This window comes from Otolemur garnettii, unplaced genomic scaffold (assembly GCF_000181295.1).
Source record: "Otolemur garnettii isolate 467f Iridium unplaced genomic scaffold, OtoGar3 scaffold00069, whole genome shotgun sequence".
Taxonomy (NCBI): domain Eukaryota; kingdom Metazoa; phylum Chordata; class Mammalia; order Primates; family Galagidae; genus Otolemur; species Otolemur garnettii.
Genome location: NW_003852464.1, coordinates 4,606,166 through 4,615,377, shown reverse-complemented (window position 1 = coordinate 4,615,377; position 9,212 = coordinate 4,606,166). Strand labels below are relative to the sequence as shown.

The 9,212-nt window shown below is 40.4% G+C and overlaps 1 protein-coding gene across 1 annotated transcript in view; it reads left to right on the top strand.

Annotated features, from left to right (window-relative positions):
• The window catches only part of ADGRA3 (adhesion G protein-coupled receptor A3), a gene marked incomplete at its 5' end in the record, with an annotated part of 107,839 nt that overhangs the window by 67,456 nt on the left and 31,171 nt on the right, over positions 1-9,212 (top strand). The window contains one exon of the mRNA XM_023515341.1: positions 7,791-7,952. Within this exon, the coding sequence (XP_023371109.1) occupies positions 7,791-7,952 (162 nt within the window). The remainder of the gene's footprint in view (positions 1-7,790; positions 7,953-9,212) is intronic.

The window sequence follows — 9,212 nt, the reverse complement described above, 5'->3', positions numbered from 1 at the left end:
TCCACTAATTCATGTGCTTATTTTTCTTAATGTGACTTTTAGTCACCCAGAGCTTGTGTTAAACTGCTTTTATGTTAAACTGCCTTTGTGTCCTGGAGAAATGATAAGCTGTTTAGGAACTTTTTTTGGGAAATGATTGGAATATACAAGTCATAAAAATTTAACAACTTTGAAAAGGGGTGCATTTTAATGGGGCCGTGTTAAAACCGCGATATGCTTGTCAACATGGTATTCCTTTAGGGGAAAAAAATGACAGCCACAGTTTTCACAATGAGTGAGCAGCAAACAAACAATGTTTTGAATAATTTTTAGGAAGCAGAATTAATATATAGTTAGGCCTTAAGTTTCAAGCTACTTGAAAACTTTTTGTGTACTATTTTTTTTTGGGGGGGGGAGGGTGACATAATCACTCATATAATAAATTTTAGAGGCAGAGGGATTCTTAGATGAGGTTCTAACCTGAAACCCAATGAAAATTAAAGATGTGTTCAAGATTATGCACTTAGGTTACGGCAGCTCAAGAGCCCTGATTCTAATCCAGAAGAGTTTCTGCAGTAACCCATTTACTTTCTAGTACAAAGTTGTTCTCTTTTTCTATTCTAAAAGTCTTCTGTACACAGCTGGGGAAAACATTAAACAAAGTTGACATTTTTGCTTTATGTAGGACATCTCAGATTCATTATTATTCCTCAAAAGTACTAAATATGCCTAAATTGTTTAACCAAGGAATTATTATTATTATTATTGGTAGACTATCTGTTAGTGTCTTGCATTTGTTAATAAGGTTTGAACTGTGGTCCTACTGTGTTCTCCACTTTAATTGATTAGGCATAGTTATTAAAGGAAGGAAATGGAGACATAGACATCAGGGGCCCCTTACTTGACTGAGGACAAGATAACTTTTCTGCCTTGTTACCCGAACTTCAAAGACTGATTTTCTAAGGGTTTTTATTGCTATTTGATAGTGTGTCTGGGCCACAGCCCGGTTTCCTGTGGTAAATTCTCTTAGCACTTGGAAAAGGCCATTTGCATTCCGACTGGTAACATTGTGGCCACATTGCTCTGTATTTTTGCTGACAGTCCTAAGTTAGCTGTCCACAGGATTGGCAGTCATTTCTGGAAGTGGAACATTTTAAGTTGCTGGAATAATGGCAGTGAGGTTTGGAATGTGGGCATTGCAAGGAATTTGCTATCGTATGTAGTCCCACGCTGCCCGGTTTTGAAGTGAGGAAGCTTTGCTCACCTCCCAAGTTGAGAAGAGCAACATGGTGCCCAGAGTTGACAAGTAACTGTTCATCAGGGTGTGGAACGCACCGTCCGTTGCGTGGATTGGCTCTTAGGTAGAAGCATCTTTTTGAACTGGAAAAGGATATGGCGTCATGAGTTGTTAATTAACCAACGGCCCTTTCTTCATTCTTAAATGGGGCTGATGTCTTGCAAACTTGGTGTGCACAATCTTTGTGTTCAATTACTCTGTTTAACATGTGGTGCGTCCGTGCCCAGTGAGAAAATAACAGGTGAAATACTTGCCTAGCTTGGATGCAATAAGGTTCTGAAATTTCAAATTCTCAGGATCTCAGGCGGTAGGAAGAAGTTCTTTTTAAAAAATCACAAGTGCTTCAGTTTACTTATCTGAAAATTTAATTTGAAGGTGACCCCTGTCACTCTTACTGGTTAACGTAGGACATAGCAGTTATTGTTAATCTTTAGAAGCAAGTGATGCCACCATGTTAAATATAAATGGGAAAAAGTAGAAAAACAGGATTGAATAATTAAGGTATAAATGTCATAGTACCTGTGATGCTGTGACTGACATCTTACACAATTCTCTGAAAACTTAAGCCACAGGTTGTAGCTTTCACCATTTCTTAATATAGGGAAAAGAATTTAGGAGGCTTAAAGAATTCATTTTAAGTTAACTGCCCCAGCATAAAATCATACCAAGTTATTCTAAAATGCATATAGCATTAGACAGATAAATAATTAATTCAAATGATTGTTGTATTGTTATTCCGCTATGGGTAATTTCAGAACTAAAATATTGTGAGGCAATTGCTTTTTAACCTATGATTGAGTCTAGCCAACATAAGTAGTAACTCCCTTATCTCAAGGTAGGTACTAAAAGCCATCAACCTGCCAGATGGCAACGATGTGTACAGTGGAGTCTTTTAAAAGCAACTGAAGGTTGTCTATCAGACAATGTTAGTGTCTGTCCATATTTACTAGAGTGATTGTTTTTATAAAAACAAATTTTAGAGGATGAAAAAGTATGTAAATATTAGATTTGGTGATACTTATGGCCCCTTACTGTTCTGTTTTCAAATACGTGAGATATACACTTTACACTTATTTACTACGAAATTCATTTAGCACCTTTTAATGTATAGATTTTTCTGAAATCATTTATTCAGTTTTAATTATAATCACTCGTGTTTCTAAATTTTTTTTTTTTAACCTTTTTCCCCTTGATCCTTCCTGCCAGACGTTTCTGGATTATTAAGCTTTTTCAGAGACCCAGGGTCTGGCTTTGTGATCCTCTGTGGAACATCGTTTCTCAAACTGGAAATTCATCAGAATAATCTGGTACATTTGTTAACCACAGAGATTCCTGCCCTGAGTTTCTCTACCTTCCTATCCCCAGTTTCTGATTTTGTGTGTCTGAGATGTGTCTGAGAACTTGGATTTCCTGTAGTTCCAGGGGCTGCTGGGCAGTGTGCTGGCTTGAGAACCGCAACAGTGTCTTCATTTTTTGTTGTTAAATTGCTTTTAAGAATTTTTTTTTAACTTTGGGTTTAGCTTTTTAAGAACTTTTGTATTGGAAAATTCTAAAGAATAGGAAAGAAAATGTTGTCGCTAATCGCTGTGTAATACCTCTCACCTGACTCCCTCAGTTTTCAATATAGCAAGTCCTCACTTAAGGTTGTAGACAGGTCCTTGGAAATGCGACTTTGAGTGAACGCTGTATAATGGAACCCATTGTTCCATTGGCTGATCGATATGAAGGAGAGTCAAGTTTCTGTGGCATGTTTCTGTGAGTCAAGTTTCTGATTACAGAAATATCACCAAACTTCTGAATAAAGACCCCAAACTCTTCTCATATTAAATATTGAAATGAGCTACACATATATTTGGGAAAGATTAATAAAAACAAGTAAGATTATTTATGTACTTATTCCATTTCAGGGTTGGGAGTGGCTGAGGCCTGTCCCTGCAGCTCAGGCTGCAACTTTAAAACCAGCCGTGGGCAGGACACTGTCCTGTCATAGCAAGGCATGCACCTGCCAGTTAGACAGCCCAGTTCACCTAATTGGTACGGCTTTGAGATATGGAAGGAAACTGGCATATTACTGGAGAACCCACAGACAGCCCAGGAAATGTGGGGGACAGGTGCAACTCCACATAGGCTGTGCCCCAACCAGGAATCCTTGTTTTGCCTCATCAACATTATAATATCATCCCATTGAACAAGATGAAGTATTCAGGATCTGCTGGATTTTTTTTGTTTGTTTGTTTTCCTTTTTTTGTTTGTTTTTTTGGGTTATTTTTGGCCAGGGCTGGGTTTGAACCCACCACCTCCGGTATATGGGGCCAGCACTCTACTCCTTTGATCCACAGGCACCGCCCAGGATCTGCTGTTTTTACCAGTCTTGTTTCATCTTTCCTATTCACTCTTCCCTTCCCCTCCTTTCCCTTCCTCTTTCCTTCTTCCTCCTTCCCCCTTCCTCTCTTTTCCCTTCCCTTCCCCTCCTTTTCTTTCCCTTCCTGTCCTCTTTCCTCCTTTCTCCTTCTTTCTTCCCCCTTCCTCCCTTCCTCTCCCCTCCCTTTTCTCTCCTTTTCTCTTTCCCTCTCCTTTCCTTTCCTCCCCTCCCCTCCCCTCTCTGCCTCTCCTCTCTTCTTCTCCCCTCCCCTCTCCCCTCCATCCTTTCTCTGTTCTAGAGTATTTAAAAGCAAATTCTGTCGTACTTCATTCATAAATTTTCTAAAATAAAAGGAATTTTAAAAATTGCTATTAAAGTGCCAGAATTAGCTGTGTTCCATACATAGTCCACTATCAATTTTTCTTGATCAAGGTTTCTTTAAAACAACCTGGTGTCTCATTACTTTACTGAATCCATTCTTATCAATTTGCAGTTGGTGTTTGGCCTTTTCTAGACAGTCTGTCACCTGCAAATAATAATTGGTTTGTCTGTTCCTATATAAAATATATTTCTCTATTTTTATTTATTTATTTTTTTTGGTTTTTCCTTTGTTGGGGCTTTCTGAACAATGCCAGTAAATTCTGGTGACAAGGGGCGTTCATGAGAGTGGCCTAATGTATAGTTAATGCGAGTTTTCAGGGCCAACACCAGGGTTAGGGGACTGACTTTGAAATTAATTCTTAGCATGAGCATTTTCAGACCACAAAAGTAGCACGGCGTCCGTCCTGTGTGAAGGTTGTCTTATGTTCAGAAATTGTCAGGGAAGTAGTTCTCTTTCCTTCCTCCTAATTCTTGCCCAGGTCAAGTCAGGGATGTTTCCTTGGCCTCCCCGAGGCTGTGTGGTTGGGCCCCAGGCTGGAGGTGCTGTTGCCTTTTGGGGTATCAGCTTTGCAGTAGAGGGTCTTCTATCAGGCCCCTGATAGAAGTGTTGGTGCAGCCTCGGTCCTGTGTGGACATTGAAACATTGAGACGTAGCTGGTGGTCGTGAGGATTCACCCTCTGAGCTCTTCGAGTTCCTGCTGTTAGTTTGCAGTCCTGTTCTCAGGGTCTCTGTTTTCTTACTATTCCTGCTGTTACTTTGCCGTCCTGTTCTCAGGGTCTCAGTTTTCTTACTATTCCTGCTGTTTGTTTGCAGTCCTGTTCTCGGGGGTCTCTGTTTTCTTACTATTCCTGCCTGCATTTACTAGGGTGACTATTTTCCTTCCGCATTTTTTCACTTTTCATGGGGAGTTGTCCAGAGTACTGAGCCCTCCCTGCTTCCAGAAGGGAAATGTACATCAACTTTGTAATGTCATGCATCTCAGGTAGACCTTAGAGTACAGTCAGTATTTTTATCTTTTAATATATAAGACATTCATGGATTAGCACAGTTAATGCTACAAGGACTGTTCAATATTGTTTTAAACATATGGACTTTAAGAGGATCTGGTATGACATGGGATGGGCGCGTCATCTCTCCTGAGAAATGATGATTGTCACGTGTCAAAGACCGGCTGCTACATCCCACGTAGGTACTGGCAGTAAAGACGGCGTCGTCTGCAACGTCATTCCCGGCCTCTTTTCTTTTCTCACCCATTTATTTCTTCAGTTCCACCATCGCTGTACTTGTCCTCCTTTTCTTTGCTTCTGTGCCACAATGAAATCAGAGCTCTAAGCTTTGCCGTAGGTCCTGATGATCATCATGGCAGGGTGCTTATTGGATGGCGAGTGCTCCCCTAGCCAAGCAGCTGAGAAGTGGGATCTGCAGTGGGATCTGGTGGCACTCAGGGGACAGACGCATCTGAAGAGGGACACAAGTGCACTTCTAAAACTTGACTTTCAAAGCAGAGCAATTCCTTCGTTAAAAGTAATCAGGGTAATAGCCCACCTTGGGATAGGTACAATCTCAAAATTATACTTAATTTCTAACTCGGAAGCTGTCCTGCCGGTTACTCGTGCTTCAGCTGTGGTGACGATGGTGATGCTGTCCTCAGTGTGACTCCTCTGCGCCCCTACTTATCTCTCTGTTAGCAGCAGCCCCCAGCTTCCTGCCCCACCTACACCCGTGTCTGGTTATTAGAATTGAACAAGTGTCCCTTGCTGCTCCTGCTTCCCCTGTGCTTGCGAATGTAAATACAGAGGAGAGACCTAGATTGATCACCTTTTCTCAAAAACTACATGAATTGCTTAATTTCTCCTGAGCAAGTGAACGTATTTGTCTTCTGTTTTTTCCTTTTTTCTGATTCAGTATGGAATGAGACGGTTTTGAGCACTTCTTACGGAGTTCTTGGTCTTACTTTACAAATAAGTAAAGTGAGTCTTAGGCTGATTTGCTCAGGAACATCTAAACTTATGTGTGGCCGACTTGAAATCTCTTCCCTGGAGTATTTAACGCCAAGACACATCTATATTCTGTCTTCGGTGCTAATCACCATGCATTAAAACAAAATACCATCAGGTTTGGGTTACATATGATCTTGTATCTTTAATAGGATAACATTAGAGATTCATTAAATTTATCGATGACTTTGACCTAATTTGGAGCATTATTAAGAAGAATATGAAATATCCCGGTCTGGCAAATGGCATTGACACGTCGGTTGTTACTGACACAGCGTTTGTGCCTCTCCCTGTTTTGATCTTTGACAAAGTGCATTCACCTGGAGTTTTGCTGGTCCTCATGCTTTAGGGAGACAGGTGCAAGAGCCGGTGTGCGGTTCCTTCGGACCCTTTTGTGAATGGAGTGGCCTTCAGGAAATGGGGCCAAGGAGAATTCCGCTGCTTTCTGGGGCCGGTTGCAGTTTCTAAACTATCTTTTTGTGTCAGTTTCCAGGAATACTTTTTTAGTCCAGTGTAATTTTTCATACATTGTTATCCCTTTTGTGTCCTTTTTTGCCACGGTGACGGATTCCGAGCTCCTTCTGTACCCGAGCCATGGAAGCACAGAGCATTTTATGATTATCTGCTTTAGGGAATATTTTGGCAACAAATCCTTTCCCTCAGTTCTCAGCCATTTGGAGTGAAATAAGGAGAAAAATAGGTTCTTCTCAGCTAAGGCACTCACCCCGTCAGCTCTGTATCTTCTTAGTGGTATTTCTTTTCTTTACAACTATTAACCCATGTTCCGTTTTTTTACTGGTATTATCTAGTGGGGTGGAGCCGTGTTTCATAGACCACATAATAATTGTGATTTTTCAGGATAGATGACGTGTCTATTAAAGTCTCATGTCGGCTCCTTAGAAGGTCCTTATGTTTAAAACTTCAAAACAGCATTCATAAGTGTAGTTGTAATTGTGCTAATCTGTAAACGCCTTGAGTCATTCATTCACTGAGCTGGGAGGAAGGAAAGAAGTTCGTTTGAGGTAGAAGAAACCGCATGTGAGATCCCACAACGAATACGGGAAACTCGTGATAGTGGGACATGCCTAGGAGTTTGAACAGGAAACTGAGGAGATAGGCAGTGCCTATTTATTCATGATCATAGAGTCCCATTTAGCCTAACGCTTACACAAAAAGAAGTGGATATAAATGGTTTTCTGGACAAAGAGTGTGATCTTCTCTGGAGTGGTGTACTGGGGTAGATTGTTTTGAGCTAAATGTTACCAAATGGCTGTAATTGAAGGTGCTGTTCATATCTGAAGATGTTTTTATGAGAAACGAGGGGAGTGCCTGTTGGGTTTTCATGTGGAAATGTAGGCTGAAGGCTGTTCTCACCATCTCATTAGAATTTCGATTCTAGCACAACTATAGCCCAGGATGGAGGAGGGAGGAGGAGGGGAATGGGAGGGGAGGGAAGAGGCTTGATGGAGAGAGGGTAAATGGTGGGACCACACCTATGGAGCATATTGCAAGGGTACATATCATATCTACTAAGTATGGAATATAAACGTCGTAACTCAATAATTAAGTATATGAGGTGAAACCCTATATTAACTAATTCGATCTAAGCATTCCAAATTGTATATAAGAATAGCACATTGTACCCCATAAATGCATTAATGTATATACATGATCTATGTGTCTATGACTTAATAAAGAAAAAAAAAAGAATCTCGATTCTACCAAGCCCCCAGTGTTTAAAGAGCTTTCCTTTTTCTCCGGCACCCCTGCTAGCTAGGCGATGTGATGGTCGACATTGCCAGTAACATCATGTTGGCTGATGAGCGCGTCCTGTGGCTGGCGCAGAGGGAAGCCAAAGCCTGCAGCAGGATTGTCCAGTGTCTGCAGCATGTGGCCACGTACCGGCTGGCCAATGGCGCTCATGTTTATTCAACAGTAAGTATAATACTATCATTGACTTCCAAGGGAAAAAAATTCATTTAAAGCAAATCTAACCCGAAAGAGAGAGAGAGAGATCTGTTCCCCATGATGAGATGGGGTGTTTTCTCCTCTTTCCTGCTGGTTCTCATAGAATTTCCCTTTCTACAACATTTTCAAGTTTGCTTTTGAGGAGTTTTTCTTGAAAAACTTGGAAAGTACTTTGTTAAACTGTGATTTGAATGGGTTTCATCGTGTAATCCACTGAAACTATTTCTGCAATGAAAACCAGAACATTGTAGAATTGCCCCAGTGGCACATACATCTGGGCTAGAACATTCTCTGTGGGGCCCTGAGGAGGTTTTGAGAGAATGGCTGACTGTTTGCCCAGGTTTCAATCTCAGAAGAGAACTGGGACGCCCTCCAACCCGTGGAAGCTATTGGCATTTTCAGTCAATCCCACTCTTGGGGTAATGAGTGATTAATATAAACAATGATCACCCCATTAAATAGTATTACATTTTATTTATGCTAAATTTTAAACTCTTGCAAATTTCCTGGTGTGTGCCTCTTAACTTTTTGTCCTAAAAAAAAGTGGTAGATCATCACAAATGTGTATTTCCAATCTGGTCTATGATTTATTTTTTAATTTTTAATTTTTTTATTTTTACATATACATATTTAGTAGGTTTCCACTTTTTGCCTTCACGAAATCAAAAAGGCTTAAAATTTAACAACAATAACAATGTTTAAGATACTTGTCTATGATTTTTATTTCCCAATTATTTTAGTGGGGTTACGTGGTGTCGAATAGCTATACTTCCTCCTGTGATCTGACACAATTTGAGATTACTATTTCTCCATTGATTTCTTAGACCTTTTCTGACAATATTGTGTTTCATTACTACTTTTGCTCAATTAAGGTGAGGATTACTTTCCTGAGTAAAAAATAAAATAGAAGCCCATTATGGCTGCTGTCTTTACAGCATAGTTCGTGGCAATTTCCTGCTTGGATATCTGACCTTACTCGGGACCAGCTTGTCTTTTCTATGTGCTCCTGGACATTTAGACCCATTTTTAAGTCCCATCCTTTAGCCTTGCTTGTTAGTCATCCTGAAGAACTTCTCTTTCCTTTGAACCTCATGGGTTCTTCTTTTTTTTTCCCCAAGGGTATAATAAAGGTCACAATCAGTATTTGCACACTGTTTTAACACATGATAAAGGTTCCAGGAATTTCTGACTCTACCTAAAATAAGTAAAGACACAGCTTCAGGGGTA